The sequence below is a fragment of the Dermacentor silvarum genome, chromosome 2 (genome assembly GCF_013339745.2).
Source record: "Dermacentor silvarum isolate Dsil-2018 chromosome 2, BIME_Dsil_1.4, whole genome shotgun sequence".
NCBI classification, from domain to species: domain Eukaryota; kingdom Metazoa; phylum Arthropoda; class Arachnida; order Ixodida; family Ixodidae; genus Dermacentor; species Dermacentor silvarum.
In genome coordinates, this window is record NC_051155.1 from 235,334,020 (window position 1) to 235,355,752 (window position 21,733).

Below are 21,733 nucleotides of genomic sequence, written 5' to 3' on the forward strand. Positions count from 1 at the left end.
TTGTGCACTAAAACGACGACAATCACACAGAAGATGTGCTATCGTCTCTTTGCACCCGCAAGTTTAACAATCTGGACTTGTGGCTATTCCCATCAGGTAGGAGTACGCGTTGGTGAATGCTACTCCAAGTCTTAGGCGACAAATGAGAGTTACCTCCCGTCGTGGTAAGCCATGTGGAAGGCGGAACTTCAGATTAGGATCCAGGGAACAGAGGCGCTGGTTTTTAAAGTCCGTTGAATTCCAGTGGGCTAACGTAAGCTCGCGAGCAAGCGTACGGAGCTTTCTTGCTGCGTCTGTTCTGGACATAGGGATAGCGACGCAATCCGTACTGGTATGTGAGGATCGAGCGGCTGCGTCCGCTTGCTCGTTTCCAAAGATACCACAGTGACTTGGCAGCCATTGAAAGAAAATGTCATGTCCTTTGTCAACTGCCTGATGGTAAACTTCGCGTGTGTCCGCGACAAGTCGTTCGTGGGGTCCACGGCGTAGTGCAGAGAGCAGACTCTGGAGGGCGGCCTTGGAATCGCAGAAGATAGACCATTTCTGGGGCGGTTCCTGGTCGATAAACTTCATTGCTGCACACAGAGCTGTAAGTTCGACAGCCGTCGTCGATGTCAAGTGCGATGTCCGGAATTTTATTACTGTAGATTTTGCTGGGACAAATACTGCGGCTGCTGAACTGGAGTGCATGACCGACCCATCTGTGTAAACATGTAAGCGGTCACTGTGGACCTCATGTAGTAGCAATAATGCTGCCTGCTTCAATGCTGCTGACGGCATTTGTGCCTTCTTATTCACGCCTGGAATGGTGAGGCATATTCGAGGTGAATGCAGGGACCACAGTGGTAACGATGGCCATGCTGCAGGGACGTAATTCGATGGTAGTGATGCTCCGTGTATAGTCAGGAGACGGCTAAAACTCGTATGCGGCCTAGTCGTTGGCAGGCAAGCAAGATGGTGAAAGGGCGTCCTTGTGTCTTTGAGTAGCATATACAGCATGGCATATGGCATGCAGGGCATATGGCACACGTACACGTAAATATATGCAGAGCCTCACGGCGACGCCAACGACGAGGGCGAAAATTTGCTTGGATTGTCCATATAATTGGCTAATATATTTTGATTGTCTAGACAGATAGCATTTTTCTGCGTGACTTATTTGCCTAAGAAAACTGGAGTTGTCTCAGGGGAGCCACACCGCCACACTGCGCCGTGCCTATCGGACGTTTACTATAGTTAGCGAGTTTTTAAAGCGAAGCTTTGTACCTCTACCAGCCAAGGGTTCTGTCGTGTCCGTCGTTGTAAGCAAAAAACGATCCCGACGAACGGCTAACAATTGCAGGTATAGCAGTATAGCTTACTTGAATTCAGGCATTCAGCGTACAACTAAGCACTCGTTTTCGCAAGAAAAACCACAAAAACAAGCTTCAAAGTGATGAGCCAACATGATGGATGATAAGGGCTGCGGGCAAACAACGGAAAGAGGCTCGGCGCAGGTCCGTAAGATTAGATTGCAGCTGTTGCAAAGCTTATGCAGCTGCTTGAAAGAGGGTTGACGTCATTCTAAACCCTTCCAGCCTAGTAACTGCTTCGGTTCATTTTCTAGACTACCCCACTATGGGGTAGTCTAGTAGTGTATATCACACCGATCATAAAGCAGTAGTGAACATTGTTGTGAAGTAAATAATAATAAAGGCCGTGGTTAAAGTTACGTTGTAGTGTGTGAAATATCAAGTGCGCCGCAGTCACCGTGAGGGTGGCGTAAAAAGCTTCGCTTTCCAACCACCTTCACAGGGTGGATTGACGGGCAATTTTTATGGGTGGCTGGGAAGTGAAAACTGCATAAATCGTTCGATTTTTTACATCAGCAAAAAAGAACATATTTGATGAAGTACGTTCTGTAAAAACTTGCACGGCCTTGTACATCTTCAAGCAGAAGTTTTTGTTGGGCTAGTTGGTGCGTGTTACTAAATTAACTAAGCGCTCGTCCGTGTCTCTTCTTGTGTCGTCTGTTTGGCGCTTTAAATAATTTAGTAACTTGTACATCTTTGCGGGCAGCCATTTGTGAGTATCTTCGTTTGCATTTACATGTAAAATATCACGCTCTTACCCTCACTGCAACCCTTGAAGTGCGTTAGTACAATAAGTAGTTGGGCAAAAAGAAAAGAAGAAAAAAAGGTGCAAACCACCAGCATCACGAAAAAATTGTATTTCTTCTAGCTCAGCCACGCAACGTGAAATTGTTCTAAGGCATTGGTCGCACAGGTGCCCGTGAGCTGTACCATTTGATTTCGACCTTGATACCAACGCTACGAAGAAAAAAACTTTAACACGGCGCCTGTGGTCTCTAGACTTTTGCTCGCGGTTGTGCTTACACGGAAAGAAACGACTCACATTTTGCATTATTGTGCATCTACATTAACAATCCCAAGTCGCATGCCACAAGCCATCAACCTCGATGATTATTAATTTTGTGCTTTCAGTTTACTATTTAAGCGCACTTTCACATTCTCCTTGCGCCAACATCCCTTGCCCGGGCCCCGTATTACGTGTATTCAATGTCTCAACATTTGCTCTCAACAACTATTCACGTCTCAGCCCACGCCCTGTAACCTTATCCAACCTTCAAGCTCTCAAGCTCACGCTGTCTTCTGTCCACCTTATTACCATTGTATACAGTTAAACGATCTCTGTTCACGTCGCGGCGGCGTCTCGTCAATTATCTGTCCACGTGTGTCCTTTGCAGGCGGTGATCTTCCGCGTGATGGAGCACCCGGCCATGCCCGGCTTCTACCAGTGCGTGACATTCGCCTTCTTCGCGGTACCATGGCACGAGAAAGCCTACAACCTGTTCTGCCTGCTCGCGCTGTACGGAGTTCCCTTGGTGGCAATAGTGGTCTGCTACTGTCGCATCATCTGGGAGATTCACAAGCAGTCCAAAGAATCGCATGGTAAAGCACGACTACGCAAACATGTTTTCTGTTCTTTTGTGTCACATAGAACGTCGCAGCAAGTGCATAATTATGTGGGCAAACACTTCTTGGACTGCTCTGCATTTTTTGTCTCAACCTAGAGCCCTGTTGTACTCAATTTAACAGAGGCGTCTGTCAACGATTACTATTGTTAAGTAACTTCTAATACCCAAACATTCTACCCGGAATGACACCTGCTTGCACCGTCGAGAATATTGCAGTATTGTCAATCATCGTATATTGACCCTTTTCGCGGCGATCCCGTGGGCGCTGCCATGTTTGGTCACGTGGTGACGAGTCCATTGCTTTCCTCAACTGCCTCCGTTGTCCTCCGTGTTTACAATGGATGTGTATGACGCTAGGTGCGGCTTAGTAAACCTGTGTTTCGGGAGATATCGTAGACGGTGCCTGGGTGGATGACACGAAGCTTTAGCCACAGATTCAGAGGACATGTAAAAGCGCTTTCGAAGATCATTAAGTTTTGTCCAAATGACGCGAGCAGCATATATGGTGCTTGTTCTAAAAATGAGGCTAAATATGTAAGCTATCCAAGCTTTCCGCTTATGAATTGAATCGGGATCAGTGTGTCTTGCTCTTTGTTCTTTATTCGGCAAATACTTTGAAACAGAGGCTTGTCACGTTTCTGACTAAGTGGAGTTCATCGGTGCCAGTCACTACCTGATTATTTTCTGCCAAATCGCTCACAGGTGTGCTCAGTTGCAATATATTTATTCTTGCTGCGCAGAAGGCTTGGAACGTAATTGTTCTGTACTTTGTAATAGCTTGTAAAAAGTATGTATTATCGCTCGTAACTCACTTACTCCTATGGACCGTCACGAAACATTCAGCTTCGACCATTCGTGTGCTGTCGGCGTAGTCGATGTCCCCCATACTTTGGCGCACTGATTCAAGTGTGCGCCCATTCACATATTCTTAATAGGCTGGCGATAGAGTGTGCGTTAGCTTGCGTGAGAGTTGGGGTCGATGTGTGTAGCTAACGTGCGCGAAACTTGCTATACCAGGAAGCGGCGCTACTTCCTTTGTCATTGTTTCACGAGCGGTACTCACTCTTGCCGACGTTCCGGGGTTGAAGTCCTTTCTCTGGAGGTTAGCGATACAACGCTTGCGGATAAGTGAGTATTTTTATCCACGAGGAAAGCCGTACATCGAAAAGCGCCGGCAACAGAGACTGGCCGTGTATATAGCAACGGTCCGTGAACTTGGTCACACATACTCAATCCATTCCTTAATATGCCAGTCAGTATTTTTGCAGCCAACTACTGCACACGTCTTCAATTCACCGCTCGGCATTTTACAGCATGAATTGAGCGCAGTGCGTGAGCGAAAACCCAGTTGCATTTCCGGCAGCTGATCGCTCAGAAACAGGGCGAAAGCGGTAATGGGTTCGTATTCGTGCGCGCTCGCTGAGGCATCGTATGGCGCGCCGCCGAAAGCGCCATCTCGTTTCTCGGGAACAAACAGCTCCGCGAAAAGGGTCAATAAATTCTAAATATCGCCGATTCATTCATGAAAAGGTAATCAGTGACGCGGGGTAAGCCTATGCTACAGCAACCCAGAAATTATTATTCCTTGTTCTGTTTTTTTCTCGTGCAGTTGATCAACTAATGCTGCCGGAGCAACAACAGCCGGGCCGGCTACGCCTTCGTCGCTCTGATGTCCGGCACATAACCCGCGCTCGAAACCGCACTCTACGCCTGACCATCATCATCGTGCTCGCTTTCTTCCTGTGTTGGACGCCGTACGTGATCATGGTGCTCTGGTACCAGATCGACCCCGAGAGCGCCAGCAACGTGGACGGCTACGTGCAGTCCTCGCTCTTCATGTTCGCAGTCTCCAATTCTTGCGTAAACCCGCTTGTCTACGGCAGTTTCACGTCGAGCTTCCTCAAGGCCTGCTGCCGGGGCTCGTGCTTCAGGGCGCTGAACGCGCGCCGCGGCCCGTACATGCTCACCCGGAAGCCCTCGAAGCAAACTGTGAACTCGTGGGTACCCACCACACCCGATTCAGAGGGTGGAGTTCACCAGAGACTGCTGCTCCATGTGTTCCTCGGACGGCCACGACGTCCGTTCTATCATAGACCACAACGACGGCCGCACTTGCCACACGCAGCTGGAAGTGAGACACACTTCGGTGACGATGTGCCGCTCGTCTATGAATGGTCACGTGGTCAAGGAAGCCGCGCAGAGCATATGAGTGTTGGGACGTGAGACGCGAAGAAGCTGGTTGTTCACGGCAACACCGCCTAAGTTAGACCTCATCGGCAGCATTTCTCAGCATTCCTGTGCTGGTGCTTTCATCAACTGAGCAGCTTGTTTTCTTTGAGGGCATCAGTAACGGCGCCGCACGCGAGCTCCTAACAATAATGCTTGAAGGAACTGCAAGTCGAAACGCGGAAGAGTGATAACGGCATTGTTGTATTGAAGTATGAAGGCCCAATTGATAAGCCGCTCTTGTCTGGTGCTGCAGTAAGTGCTGAAGCGGATGTGGCAATTCACGCGAGCACGAGCTCCAAAGATCGTCTGTGAACCGTGGAGGAGCCGAACCGCGGCTTTGGTGCGCTCATTAGAGTGAGCAAGAAATTTCTCGTAAATACGTGCATTCACAAGGTGGGCGAAGATGTTTATGGGATACATATTTTTAACCAAATGCAGTTTACGTGCAGACGATCGAGTTTTAGGCATGACGGCGCACACAAAGTAGCGATAGGCTGCATTGCGTAGATAAAACAGTGGTTTAAATGTTGTTTTTTGAAGGTTCACGAACTATGTGAGTGCTTTCACTTTTTTGCCAGTACTTTCTTCTCGGCTGTTGTGCCAAACACTCCAGTTTGCTGCCTTTTGACGCCATCGCTTTGCTGTCGCACGAGCGTGAGTCTGCTCAAGAGAGCCTGCGGAGACCCTCGTTAGCAATTCCATGCACAAGGGCTTCTTGAGGACCTGAGGAGGACAAGCATGCGTTGTGGTGGGATGCGATAGCACGAGTAAATATTTTGTTATCGCAAACACTTGTGAGAACACAGCCCCTTATTGACTGCGGATGGCCAAAGTTTACTGAGAGTGATTTAGGTAAACACTTCGATGAATATAATTTTATTCTCATCAGCGCTAAGCTCTTCAATTGAGTAAGCTTAGTGAATCGAATGGCCAAAGGCACTGTGACGTGCTGTAAGCCCTTCGAGAAAACCGGGAAATCACGTCTTCACATCCTTGCGGGCTGAAGTAAAACTTGACCTTTTTTAGCTGCTAATCTGTCCGGGCACTTCACACTGCAGTTCGGCGTCAAGGACTATGGGGGCGAAAGTATGTGCCGTATCGAAGCTAATCGTCTGCGCCGCAATAACTGCGCCGCGAAATGTCGAGCTCGTCCAATTTTAGATAAATTTATGCTATGCGAAAAAAAAATATGCAGCGCACGTCTTCAAGAAAAACCATGCCGTGGAGCGTGATTAGCATCAGATGAATTTCTGGCGCCTGAAAAAAAAAAGTAAGTTGTCCAGCCCCGTAGCCCAACAGAAACGCTTTCATGGTGCCACATGCACATTCAAAGACGCCTCCTGGGCTACGTGAATGGCGTCCAGCATGTTACGGCCACTACACCTGCTTGTCTATATCTCCACCTTATCAGCGAAACTTCAAGCGCCGGCCGTCGCGCAGTAGCTGTCGTATGAGACAGTGTACCCGTGAGTGAGTACGCCAACCTATGCCCATAACCAACAACCGTCCACCGTGCGAATGCCCGTTACGATGGTGAATCCGCTAGCTGTTCTTGTGCAGTATGGTGCGTTGGAGATTTTCATGGCTAGAAAAGCGCAGCGTCGTTGCCTTTCTTACCTGGTACATTTCTGTAACAAAATCAGATCGTTATGACTTGCTGCAGCTAAGCCTTTGCGGCACTGTAAGGTGCTATCCACGTGCACTTCGACACAGCGGTGTGCGATGTGCTATAGGGGAAGCGTGGTTTCAGAAAAGCGTGATGCCTCATATGTGTCGGCAAAAGTAATAATCGGGGCTCGGATTCACAATACCTTTCTTATGTAAGAGCGTTTCCATGTTGGCTGGTGTTCGGGCACCTGAGATAGGTGACATTCATTACAGCGATAGGCGGGATAACGAGCCGATTATCGCTGCAATGAGCAGTCACGGACGCCACTTACATAATTACATAAAATTTTGCAAATAAGGGCACAGTTCATGGGAGCAAGCTCGCTTACTGAGAGCTTCTGGCATTTAGGCGTTCACCATTGTTAGGCCGTGCATTAGGCGTCTTGTTATACAAAATGGATCATGTGGTCCTCTCTAACAAAAGGTGATTGTGCTAGAGACGCTAGCATCATGTGAGCTTCCTGAATTGTCTGGTTCGCGTGTGTATATGCGAGTTGTAAGTCTACGACTCTGACACTGCCGACCGCTTGTACGCTGTGGGATAAAAAATGGCCATGTTAGCAGGAATAGCGCTGCTGCGTCTGAGTGACTGCTCACAAAATCTGCTCAAGACTATTTCTGAGGGCTGCAATGGTCTCTTCCCCGTACATAAGCTTTCAAAAGTGTCGTGTGTTTGCTGTGTGTTTACGTAGAGTGACAATGTCGTTTTTCGATTCACTGCTTGTTGTCGGATATGGTGTACGTGTTACTAGACCATTAGGGGCCATCGAGGGTACACTTGTGTGTGTTCAAGGCTTCAGTTTCTCATTATTATCCAAAGTGTATGTGCCGTCTTGGGCGAGAGTGGTGCTGACTTTAACGCTCCCAGGGGATAATCTTCTAGTCTTAGCGCCACAGTAGCTAGATAGGTAAGGCACCGCACGTGTAATGTGAAGGTTGGCGGTTCGGTTCCCACCGGCGGTAAGTTATCTCTTCGTCCACTTTCATTTCCGTTTACCTTATTTCTACGTTTAAATTAAACGTAACACATAACTTCTCCTAAACATTATATGGCTTCATTGTCTGTTACGCAGTCTGGTTCTGGCTGACAAAAATCAAGCGCCTCGGATTCCCTCATTCTTCTCGCTCAAGTGTCCGAACTACTACCCACATTCATTGTGTCTGACATCACATCCAACTTGTATTGTATATGCTCAGTTTCACAAAACATGATCTTTAAGAAAATGCGACCGTCCAGTTAACTTCACCAGCATTTAAATGGGGTAAAGTGTTTCATGATGAAAGAGAACTATGTGCGTAATAGCCACACAAACAAATCATTCTTTTGATTATTTTGTGAACATACCGAATGTCGTTTCGTACTTCAGGGATTAACGTGCGAGAATGGACAGGCCAGTTATCAAAGAAATGTTCTTTTGCGACAAGAAAAATATCGTAAAGCCAACATTTCATCATGGAAAGTCGCAAGACGTGTGAGCAGTCATTGTATTCAAATACACCTGAAGAGGCGAAAAAAATTGTTCAAGTTGGAATTGATTCCTAACAGTAATTGATACTAACAGTACAGCAAAAACAAGGACGAAATCTAGCTACACCGCAAAAGTGTTGAACTATCAACTACATATTTAAAAGCTACAAAAAACTGCAGGTTAAAGTTAAGCGCTTGCACTGTGTCTCTTGGCATCGTTCTCATTCTCACCGAACTGTTAGTGTATCATCCGTCTAGAAACAATTTTGTGGGGCATCTTACCCACTATGTTTGATGTGATGATATCGAGCCTCATCCGCTGAATGCCGTCAAGACTACGATGCTCAAATTCATGTAAGTACACTAAGTTGGAGACACTGATTTTAAGCTTTCAGTAACGTGTTGTCATTGGCCATAGTTCGAGGATATGACATGTACCTAATGGAATAACTAAAAGTGGTGCGGAAATATGTCATGTTGCTATTTTCGAGTCGCAATGACTCGATGCTATAAAATTGTTGAGTCATGACACCAGGTGCTCTTTCATGCGTGAACAGAGACTGCGTTGACTGGGATGCTTATTAGGTCTGTGTGATATACACTATGTTGTTAAAGCCAGAAAACTTAGTACTGGTGTAACAGTTGAAACATTGTGTTTGTGTCACCTACAAGCTCGCTCTTGTACTGGCCATCCGGAAATCATAAGTAAAATAAAGTGCCTCTTTCGTTCATCATTGAATCGTTTAACAAGGTTCAGCTATGTTCAGCGTTCGATGATCGATGTCCTCGTTTCTGCACATATCGTCAATGTCATGTAGCGTGTAAATCTTGTCCTGACTTAACAGCTCTATTTTTGGAACGTATAACGTACGATGAAAGGTATAATTAAGCTATACACCAAAGCCAATTTAACCGGCTAAAAAACACGGTACGCAGTAAGTTATCAGAAATCTCATTTTATACATATGAAACATATCCAATAATCTCGTATGATCATATGAGAACACATATGAAACGTATGTGTTCCCATACGGTCATACAACATTATTGGATATGTGTCATGTGTGTTATGGAGAAATTTTTTACAGGATTATGGCTACATATAATCCCTTGTATTTAGGTGCTATTGGTAGTACGGACGCTTTTCTGTATCTTTGTGCCATTTTAATTGTCTTAATTGTCTGCGTAGCACAGAACAAGTACAGGTGCAGCAGATCTGTGACAATACACTATTTTTCTTTAATTCCATAAAATAAACGGCTAAAGTACCGTGACGTTTGCCGTCGACCAATGTACCTGTCGTATCGTGCTTTATCTTTATCACCTTCCTGTAATCCATTTCTGATGCTATAATTGCTAATAAATATATTTACGATGTGTTTGTTAATGCTTCTTATCTCCTTTTTTAGTTATACGGCTGCGTAACAAAGGCGGAAGGCCCTCTGACTATTGCATTACATTTGGTAGATGTGACAGAGAATTCAATGAGGCTGTTCGAATATCACCACTGTTTTAAATTGACTGCGTAATACATGTTCAATGTTCTGCCAAGTGTCAGTTCTTTTTCAACGATATAGAAGTGCGCATCAAGATGGGAACGAAGAGATCAATAGCGGTCTAACAAGGGCTATCGCTGGAGCTAACATTTCACCTAGTGGACTTGTCATCAAGGCAACAACTGTTGAAGGGTATACACGAGCCTGCGACCTACAACATATATGCTGTAGTCACTTGCTTTTTACACAGCGTCGACTGATATAAAATAGACAACAGTTCAAAGTGACCATGACGGAACAATAAATGGCTTTTTTTTTTTTTTTGCTGCATCCATTTTTTTTTTCATTTTCATAACTATATATATTGATTCGACAACACAAAAATATTATTCTGAAATTGATGGCCTTTATAACTGCACCTTTTATTGCGATAGCAATTATATGGACACTCCAAGCGGATTTCTGCCGTTGCCATCGCCATGAGGTTCCGTACAAAAATGAAGATTTAGGAGGCGTTGGTATAGAGTCCAACGGCGATGGAATCGTCGCCGCACGCCGTATGCTGTATGTGCAAGTGAAAGCGCGCGAGGGACGCGTGCTTTCAAGGGGAGCGATCGCACGGCGGAGAGCAAACGCGAATTGTCGCAGTTTCACCCGAAAGGTGAAGCATCAATTGCGATAGCAAATTAGTAGAGAGCTATACGGAATAAGGATAGTATTTTTATCTGCTGTATAAACTTGTACATGCAGCTGCACCAGAAACGCGCAGAACTGTTGTCGATGCCGTCGGCGTTCTGCCCCCGTTCGCACCGAACGCGTGTGGCGTCGGTAAGACTGTTGCCGATGCCTCTGGGGGCGGCTCGGAGGTTTTAGGCGAGATCAGAACGTGACACTCGTCGAGCAGCGTCGGAAGTCTTTAGCAGCTCCTTGTTTTTGTTGCCAGCGCCTTGTTTTTTGTTGCCATCAATAGCAATTGATGGCAACAAAAAACAAGGCGCTTCCCGCCGAATGTTCGTGCAGACTATAGAACTAACCACACCGGCGGCACGTGAAATGCGTTGAGATAGCCACGGTCTCCATACCTTGTCAGCAAATATAGATAACTGTGCAACTCACGCACTAGCCTGCCCTGCCGCGACTTTGCCCACCTGCGCACGTATTTCAGTCCGGTATGAATGCTTCAGATGTATTGGACTCGAACGCGCCGATTTTGCTGGCACCACGTTCAGTGAGACATTTCCTCTCGCCGTGTGGATCGTCGTGAAACTCGCATCTTCCATCGCCGAACCAATATATTTAGTCCGCTATATGTTCTCGGTCATGGTTCTGGTGTTTGTCGTAGAAATAAATGTACTATTTGTGTGGCATAGTCAATATCTGTCGCAGGTATGCACATTGTGGAAGAACTGCTTATGCGGATATAGCTTATGCCGACGTCACCTTTTGACCGTCCAGGACCACCCACTGCAGAGCGGAGGAGCTGCCTACGCTCGTGTGCTCTTTTGCACAAAGTTTATTATCTCTCTCTCTCTCTCTCTCTCCCCAGGCTTCCTTAATTACGCCGTCCTCGAATCATTTTCATCTCCAATCCAAATTTTTTTTCCCGTTCATTGGTCCAGGTTTTGTACGCCACAGATTATATTTGTTCAAAGATTACTTGAGCCACTAAATGTATAAGTTCGCGATGTACTTCCCAGTAATACGCACTCGGATTCCCCTGAAGTGATGTCTGATGGAATTTTTTTCCAAAACACCTTATGGCATCATAAGCAGCGTATTACAAGATCATCTAAACACACTAGGAACAAACATTATTATTGCGACAGAAACATCGCAGTGCAAGGAAAAGGTTGACATCGGAATATTTTGCCCAGCACTCGATACCGGCCGCGGTGGCTCAGTCAGCTAAGGCGTTGCGCTGCTGAGCACGAGATCGCGGGATCGAATCTCGGCCGCGGCGTCCGCATTTCGATGGAGGCGAAATGCTGTAGTGCACGTTAAAGAACCCCAAGTAGTCAACATTAACCCGGAGCCCTCCACTACGGTGTTGTAAAACACTTAAGTTGTAAAACACCTAGTACAGCAAGCAGAACGTATCAAATCAGTTTTTAGGCGCTACCCTGCGTCTTCATGTTGCAGCGCGATGTGCTGCGCAGGGCACTCACTCTCGTGGTGGCGCGTCGAATGCGAACGGTGATTCGTGGCTGTTTAAGACGTCGTAATCACAGCTTTTAACGTTTGACAGTTCCGAAAAACTGGTCATTGGGAAAATGGTCCGGCGCGGCCGGTGCGATCACGAATCTGCAGAGCGTCTGCACTTCGCCGCTTTCAGTCTCCGCGCTGGCGGGGCCAGCACGCCTAGCGCACCTGCAACGCCCCAATTCAATTCACACGAAGGGTTTGCTTGACTGCTTTACCAAGTTTCGGTATTCCTTTTGCATTGTTTCGTCTATTTAAAATCATGTTTGAATTTGCGCAGAAATTCGACGGATAAACGTGGGAAAGGAGAATCTCAAGAACAAAAAATTTCCATTACCCCCCCCCCCCCCCCCATGGACCTAAAAATTGCCATAGCTTCGCTTTAAAAACAAGATATGAATCAACACGTGTATATTGGATATGGCACATACAACCATCTATCGCATCCTCGTGATCACGAAAAAAAATACCAGATGTCTCTGCGTAATGTGCACTGACGCAATGCTTGCGGGCACCATCACCATGTTTGCGCACAAGTTGCCCAACTGCGCTGTCTCCGTTCCCTCTATATTTCTCAAGTAACATGGTCCGTGCTCCTCGTCTACACAAATCCGTCCTAAAACACTGCTTATGAGGAAAATTAGCGCAAGAAAAAGACCAAGCATACAGGAAGGAAAGACACAGAGTGCTTTGCACCCACAATCACGTATATGAATGCATAGATTACCTAACAAAGCGTCGGTCACGAATTAAACCCAAGGGCAGGAAAATACTTGTCCAGTTTTCTTTATGAGATGCAAGAACACAAATTAAAAAAATTAAAACAAATGATCTTAATCCTAAATTTTAGTTATTGATCCCACATTGTTCGTTTGGAGCCGCAGTCACGTGCGAGAATGCCCAGGTTACCCAATTGTCATGGGGTGCGCATGCTAAGTTGCAAAGGAAAGACGAAGATGACAACGATGACGATGAAGGCACGAGTATGATCGTGCAATGACACCCGAAAAAGTCGAAAAAGAGAAAGAAGAATCTCCAGAGAGCCTCGTGGCGCGACCTAGGAACGTGGCAGCGGCGCCATTATGAGAGAGGAAGCCGAAGAAAGAAGTCAGCAGCGGCGGAAGAAGCAGCCTGTCTAATTTATTCTCCCAATTTAATCTGTCTATATTTAATCTCCCAACAATCGCCAGACATTATACTATTACAAGAAACTTGTTTGTCCGCTGACCAAGACTTTCATTTAAACAATTATAAGTGTTTTCGATTGGATAGACCTTCCCGAGGTCTATCCATTTCATTTCGTCTAAATTCTGTCATAAAGCAAAAATTTAGCATCATACCCTATCATCCGATTAATATTAATATCTTAATATTAGAAATAACTATTCCGGGTTGCGTCCCGCTCTCTATAATTAACTCCTACTTTCCCGCTGGAGTGTAAAACGTACGCCCACTTGATGCCGCAGTAACATACTGCAAAAAGAACATATTGCTTGCGGGTGACTTCAACTCACATCATGTGCCATGAGGCTTCCGCATGGACTCATCTGGAAAAGGTTTATGTGATTGGACTAATGTTAACAATTTCACATGTTTAAATGCTAAAGTTGCCACTTTCGTGCGTTCGCAGTCACGATCTGCCCTAGATTTGACATTTGCTAGCTCAGGCATTTGAATTTATTCTTGGACTGTGGTTGATGCCGCCACTAGTAGTGACCATCGCGGGATTGTGATTGACATTAACAACCCCATCATTTCTTTAAATAAACATGCCCATACATTCGTGGACTATTCAAATTTTAAAAATAATTTACAGTCAACTTTGTCTTCTAGGACAGATAGGGAAAGAGATATTAAAGCGATGAGCCTTTGTGCAATTTTGAAGGGTACTATTAAAAAATCAGAATTTGTAGTATCATCAACAAAAGAGCGCACTGATTGTCCATGGTGGAATAGTGATTGCGCACGAGATTATCGACGCCGAAAAGCTGCATGGAAGAAACTTATTTGCAATCAGTGCCCTACTAATTGTAGTAATTATAAATATACTGCTGCTACGTTTAAAAGAACCGTTTCCTTAGCGAAGGATAATTATGATGAAAAATGCTACAACTTTTTATCGAAGAGTGATAATAAAAAAGCACTATTTAGGTTTCTTCGCTCTCGTAAGGCCTTTCCAGTGCCCATAAATAGTGACTCGGTTGCTATGTCGCCAAAAGAATTAATATCATTAAATAAGATTGAAAAAGGCTTAGAAGAGCGTTTTACAACTCAGCGGCAGGTAAACTTCGTACGGATTCTATCAGGGGATGATTTTATAGAGGTATCAATGGAAGAACTTCAGCACGTTATTCGGCTACTCCCTGGCACAGCTCCGGGTCCAGATCGCATTACATCAGGCATATTAAAAATATTGTTTGACCTCTCCCCACGAGACCTCTCCAATATCATTAACTACTCCCTCATGAACGCATGGCTTCCTCCTGACTGGAAACTCGCAAAAATAATCCTCCTGCTCAAAAACCAAGGAGCAGGATTGAACCCACATAATATAAGACCAATCTCATTAACCTCGAATGTTATAAAATTAATAGAAAGGGTATTGCACATTCGTATTATGAAAATTTTAACGGATAATACATTATTGAGCCCATGTCAAATTGGATTTAGACCCGGATGCTCGATATGGTGCGCCCATGTCGATTTAGGGAAACGCATTAAGCTTGCACGGCACAGGCGGCAGTATGCAGCTTTAGTGACCCTTGATTTAGCTAAAGCCTACGATAGCGTAGAACATGTCATACTCCTTAACGTTTTAAATAGCATGCATGGTTTTCCCTCAATATATTATAAATTGGATACATGTATTTTTAAAGGAAGAAAAATTTTATTGTTCTCAGCGTGGCTTGGTGACACAAAAATATAGTCAAACAAGAGGAGTTCCCCAGGGACCTGTCCTTTCTCCTGTTTTGTTTAACATTTTACTAAGTTCAATCCAATTGTGCGATAGTGTACAAGTATATGTCTATGCAGACGATATAGCATTCTTTGCGTCTGCGAGTGATATTCACTCATTACAGAGTACACTGTAGTCATACTTGGGAACACTTGAAGCCTGGTTTGCGAATATTAGAATGTCGCCCAATGTTAACAAAAGCGCATTGATTGTGTTTCCTTTGCATGTGCCAATTAAAATCTCTCTCCAATATCATCAGGAAATTATTCCGCAAGTTGACTTTATCAAATATCTTGGTGTAATATACGACACAAGCCTGATCTGGCGACATCGCATTGATCATATTAAATCTAGGGCGACACGCGCTGTTGGCATGATAAGCAAACTTGGCGGACACCGCTCTGGGGTACGCAGAGACACTTTCATGATGATTTATCGCATTCGTCCGATATTGGAAGTTTGGTGCGTGCTATTCTCTGGTGGGCCAGCGTACAAAATTAACACCCTGGTTCTTCTAGAGCGGGAGGCAATTCGGAATTGTCTTGGTTTGCCAAAATTTGTAGCTAACAATGTTTTATATCAAGAAGCTCGACTGTCTACTCTTCCCTGCAGATTCCGCATTCTAACAGTAAACACATATTTAAGCATTTATGCATCTTCTTTGAGACGATCACAATTTGTATTTATTAGAGAAATGAGGGCATTTTTCGATGAGCATTGGCACCGCCTACTTCGACCTCAAGTTGTGTTTGTACAAGCTGAGCTAGATCCATTAAATGTTAATATACGCGAGATCGCTTGCTCTGACAAACCCTTGCCTAATATATCGATAGAATTTGACGATATATTTCCATCGAATGCCAAACTCCTGCCCACTACATACTTAAACGGCATGTTACAAGATCATTTAACGCAACTAGGAATAGATCATGTGATCCCGACTGACGTGGCAATGAATGAAGAGAAAGCGGGTGTGGGTATTTTCGCCGAGTCACTATCCTGGTCTTATGCATTACGCCTTCCGGATTTCACACCCATATTTTTGGCTGAACTAGCAGCGATTATCTTAGCTCTGCGGAAACTTCCTTCAAATTACTCAGCAGTGGTTATAGTGACTGACTCACTGTCAGTATGCACACCGCTCATTGCATCTGCAGACACTACAATACCTCTCCTAACTTAAGTCTGGTACGATCGGTATGGGTTAGAGGCCATCATGGCATATTCTTAAATGAAATGGCTGACACACTTGCGCGGATATCTCTTGATGGACCAGTTATGTCTGTCATGCCTAGAGGCCATCATGGCATATTCTTAAATGAAATGGCTGACACACTTGCGCGGATATCTCTTGATGGACCAGTTATGTCTGTCATGCCTAATTCGGCTTATGTCACTGCGACTAGGTTTAGAAAATTTTCTCTGTTACAAGATTCTACGAAACTGAAAATCCAAACGTCAGAATTTAATCATTTGTTCTTTTCACGGGACAATAAATGGTACCCCACACTAATTCACGTCAATTGGAAATCTCCATAACAAAATTACGCTGCCGAATCCCACCATTAATTTTTTACCTATACAGGTCCGGTGTGGCTCCGTCCCCTCTGTGTCCTACCTGCCAGGAACCCGAAAACATTGATCACTTGTCGTCGCTTTAGGAATCAGAGGAAGAAATTCGAATTTTCATTCCGTAAATTGGGTTTCTCTCTAACTACTCAAAATATCCTCTCCTTCGGGGCTTCTTCAATGGGCTTTAGCCACAGGAACATCTGCGTGACCCTCTGTGACTATATCTGTGACACGAAAAGACTACCCCGTTATTCTCGAAATAAATAATTAGATAGCTCATTAAATCTCTAATTGTTGTTTCGACATTATTCTAATACCACCAAAAATTGTGCTGCTTGTATACAATTACAATTATTTTAATTCTGTCTCTGCTGTGTAAATCTCTTTCCAAATTATCATAAGCGTTATACTTCACCCTGATTTACTTTTTGGTCTAGTCTTTTTTTTTCCTTCTCCCCCTTCCCTTTAACCTTTAACCGCCGGCTTCTTGGTCAATCCCCCGTAGTGGGTAAGCGCCACGGATGAGGATCGAGCAAGCAGGCAAGCAGCCTGTCGGTCCGGGCTCCTGCCTATGTCTGGTGCTCCTGAAGCTTGTGTTTAAAGTTTAAAGCTTGTGTTCTTCTGCGGGGCGTCCAGCAGAGCACATACTGCACTCTCTATGCCCGTGGCGTTCCCTCCTGGCCTACGTTCCTGCCCCGTCTTGACACGTTGTCTCGTCGCCCGGCTCCAGCTAGAGTACCTCAGCAGCAGCCCCTCGACGTCTGCACCATTAGGCCATGACCTCCTCGCACACTCCACACCGAACCATATGGTGATATGGGAGCTTCGATGACTAGTTATTGACTCTATACTTGCAGGTGTCCCTGATTCATATTTGGTTCAAGTTATTGTCCTTGAAGTGTTATAAAGCATGTTATAGAAGTGTTATAAAGCGTGCGACAGAGAGCGTACGCCTCGTGTTTTCTTTTCTAAATTGTGTTGTATTCAACAAGTTCAAAAACCTACTACGAAAAAAAATATTTTTACGCCGTGACATGCTGTCATCCGCGCGACCGGACTAAGCTATTCTATGCCGGACAAGCACGTAAGACTATGGACACCCGTACATTAATGGAACTTGGGGAACGCTTAGGCTTGTCGGGGACAGTGGGTAATGGACGAAGAAAAGCGGCATCACTAGGAGAGGGCAGTGGAGCGTGAGGCCACTAATATAAGAAGCCTCAGTAGCTTGCTGTCGAGCGTGAACGGCTTGCTGCTGAGCGTGCGTCATCTGACGGAGCTCGAGGAGAAGCGGAGGAGCGCAGCCTTCAGCTACGCATTAAGCTCGCTGAAATGGACGCAGCCCGAGGGAGCAAACCACAGGTGGGCGAACCCCCTGAATCTGCTCAAGTGGTTTGCACACAAACGATCAACCGCGCAAGTTTCTTCCGCAGTTTGAGGACGCCCGAGGCGATTTGGACGCTTACCTCAAAGGACTTGAGTACGTCGCCATCAGTCACGGCTGGGACAAATCGCAGAGGGCCATTGCGCTAAGCATGTGCCTCACGGGGGAAGCCTTGGAGGTGTATGGAAGACTGGCCCGCAAGACTGTTTAGATAATGACAAAGTCAAAATATCTTGGCTGGATCGTTTTCGCTTCACGGCAGAAGGTTATCGTGGACGTTTTCACGCCTCCAAAACTCAGAACGGAGAGACGACTACGCAGCATGTAGCTAGGATTAGAGGCTACTTTGATAGATGGGTAGAACTATCAGAGGCCCCTCAAACGTTCCAGGGTCCTTGCCGAGTTGGTCATGATGGAACAGTTTCTAGCAAACTGCAATAAAAACTTGTGACGTTTCTCCGCGAGCGGGATTGCCGTACCTTGTGTGCTGCTACAAAAGCAGCTGATCCAGTTATGGAAGCCCAGCAACAAAAAAAATTGTATCACTTCAAGGACGGTTCAGAAATTAATAGTACTCCGAGTCAGAAAATTGGCCGAGATGGTGAGGACACAACTTCGAAGCGCTTCTTGTGTGGTAAGCCAGGACACACGGCTCCTAACTGTCGGGTCAAAACAAAAGCAGTATTCACCAAATGCCGTCGACACTGTCATGAGGCGAAACTGTGCCCAAGGAAAAGATCTAGGCTGGATCGAACGTCTTGTCTGTTAGACAACGCCCAGCCCACATCCAAAGCTATGCATCGAATAGGCGATGTCGAACACGTGCTGACTGGAGGGATGCCAGGAGACGAAAGTGATGCATGAACTCCTTCTGATATGATCACCGCAATAGATGACAGATAAAAGGAAAATAACCATCCTAGTAATATGCTTCTGTCAGGTGGAGTGTTAAACGGATACAGAGTTTGTTCTGTGGGACTTGAGCAAAAATACCGTCGTGGTACGCCCTAGCCTGATTCCCCAGGAAGCTTTCACCGGTGAGCAACGGGCCGTGGTACTGGTTGATGGAACGACCCACGTTCTCCCCATGGACATGGGCACATTGTCATCCCCTTATTTGACGGAAAAGACTCTAGCGGGTTGTATGAAATCACCTATTTATGATGTAATTCTAAGGAACATTACAGGAGCTCGTGAACCGGGTGATCCGAATTCTACGTGGAAGTTTCCTGAAACAAAGGTAGCACGGGTCTATATGAAATGCAGTTTTCAGACCCATCTGACCTACAGGAGGAGGACGTTATCGCCATTGCTAAAGGCCCGAAGGATACGAATGTGCCGAAGACTAGCCTTGGAAAGATCGGCGTCACCAAGGAAGGCCTTAAAAAGGCCCAAAGGGAGGATGCCAGTCTGCGAACCTGCTTTCAGACGATTGACCGAGAATTCAGCCGGAAAGACAGAAAATGGAAATTTTACCTTTCGAGGAAATTTCTATATATGCGATATGAACTGTCGACTGGTAAGGAATTCGAACACGTAGTATTTCCCTCGGCTTTACGTCAGTAGATCTGAGAGAGTGCACATTAAAGTGCGCGAGTTGGACACCAAAACGAAATACTGATAGGATTCTAGAAGCGTTCTATTCGCCTGAAATCCAAGTAGATGTCCATAAATTTCTGAGTTCCTGTGACATATGCCAGCGAACCGTGCCAACTGGAAGGCAGGAAAAGTCGGGTTGGGAAAAATGCCTATCATTGATACGCCCTTAGAAAGGGTTGCCGTCGTCATAATCGGCCCCTTGTCACCTCTATCCCTCTCAGCTAAACGACATATCCTGAGAGTGGTAGACTTCGCTACGATGTATCCAGACGTGGTCACTATATACATAAAATTGATTAAGCATCTATTGTAGAGGGGCATATACAGATTTTCTCACGGGTCGGTTTTCCACGTGAAATACTCTGTGATTGCGGTTCGTTATTCACGTCAGGTTTAATGAGGGAGGTCAATGACTTATTGTCAACCAGACAAATGCGAACAACCTTATACCACCCAATGAGTATAATGGGTTGGCCGAACCTTAATTTGGCACCCTCAACCAAACCTTAAGGAAGATGTGCCAGGAAAAGTCTCAATCCTGAGAGAACTACTTGATTCTGCTACTTTTTGCTTATCGTGAGGTGCCACAGTCCAGCCTGGGCATCTCGCACGTCGATTTACTCTACGGGCGTCATGTATATAGTACGTGGCGCTCTCACCCTGATGAACGAACTGTGGATGGATGATTACCTCCACAGCGAAATGAAGACCACTTACGAATATATTTTACAGTTAAGAGAAAAGCTGGAGGCGACAACAAATTTTGCTCATGAGAAACTGATAGAGGCGCAAAAGTATCAATAGAAGAAGGGTTTTGAGCTGAGCTTGTTGGTGCATATTAAATTTTGGGTGAACTGTGCGAAGACGGGACAAGGGAGGATACAAACACGAGCGCAGACTATCACCATATGATTTATTTGAAAATACACCGAGCATATATACTGGCGCGAATGCACGCGTGGTTAGTAGAGGAATGAGTCTCTATCTGTTATACAAGGTAGTGGTGTACCTCCTTTCTTTTCAGCCTCCTTATCTGTCAGATCGATTGATGGGTTGCTGGCTCAACTGTCCCTTCGGTGGATTGCGTGAGCCTCAAATATATCGCGCGTGAGGCGATCCTTGTATGTCTTCAATGTAGTGGTGCACGTAAATTATTGCTTGAAACCGCTGCACATCGACACGTGCTAAGCCAGGCGGCTTCCGTAGGCGGTTTTGAGCGAGCATGACCACTCTCTGAGGTGGTCATTACCGCAACGTCCCGTCTGTCATACGAGAGACCACATGACAGAGGGACGTTGTACACAACATCGCTGCGGCAATCCGTGAATTCCTTCACGGGTTTCTTCTTGCACTTTTCGGTCGTCGGATCGTCTCGGCTGACCAGCCTGCACAGACGTGCTAGTTTGTTGGGTGCACGGAAAATAACCCGCACCCCGGCCCTTCCAGCAACTTTCTTGATGTGATGTGAAATTTTATAAATGTACAGAGGGGTCCACTGTTAAAGGGAACACCGGAGCGCGTGGCGTCTGCTCGGCGCCACCGCCAGTCGGCGGCCGCAATGAGTATCGCGCAGGCGCAGTGAGCGCTGTGGGCGGTGCTCTTTCGTAGTCTGCTTGCAGTTCTTTTGCAGTTCTTGGAAATTTGCAGTTCTTGAACAAGCTTCTCGGCAATGCTGCGCAGCAAGAATTCCGTGAAGCCCGCTGATCGTAACCGGCCAACTTGCGACTTGAAGCTGTTCCCCGTTTGATGCACACATGACCTTCTTAATTCGTTCCTAAGAACAGCCGTTGCCACTCCCCACTTCACTGTGTTTGAATGTGCAGATGAAAAATCACCCGCCCTTCCCCTATCGAGAAAATGGGGGTAAGTGAAGCTTGTAGTGTGCGTATCTGACCTTCGTGGTGATTTTCTATCTCTCTCTCTCTCTATCTTTCTTTCTCTCTTTATTTATTTCGTTCTCTCTCTCTCTTTCTTTATTTCTTTCTCTTTCTTCCTTTCTCTCTTCCTTTCTCTCTCTCTTTCTCTTTCTCTCTTTCTTTCTCTGACCTTCGTGGTGATTTTCTTTCTAAATCTTTCCTTCTCTGTCTTTATCTCTATCTATCTTTCTGTCTCTATTTATTTCTATCTTTCACTCACTTACTCTCTTTCTTTCTAGCTCTCTTTCTCTCTCTCTTTCTCTCTCTTT

General features: G+C 45.6%; 1 protein-coding gene across 1 annotated transcript in view; it reads left to right on the top strand.

Annotated features, from left to right (window-relative positions):
* The window catches only part of LOC119442877 (adipokinetic hormone/corazonin-related peptide receptor variant I-like), a 71,048-nt gene extending 64,757 nt beyond the window's left edge, over positions 1-6,291 (top strand). Inside the window, 3 exon segments of the mRNA XM_037707923.2 lie at positions 2,747-2,951; positions 4,587-4,992; positions 4,994-6,291. Of these exon segments, the coding sequence (XP_037563851.2) occupies positions 2,747-2,951; positions 4,587-4,992; positions 4,994-5,186 (804 nt within the window). The 3' untranslated portion in view covers positions 5,187-6,291.
* The last annotated feature ends 15,442 nt before the right edge of the window (positions 6,292-21,733 follow it).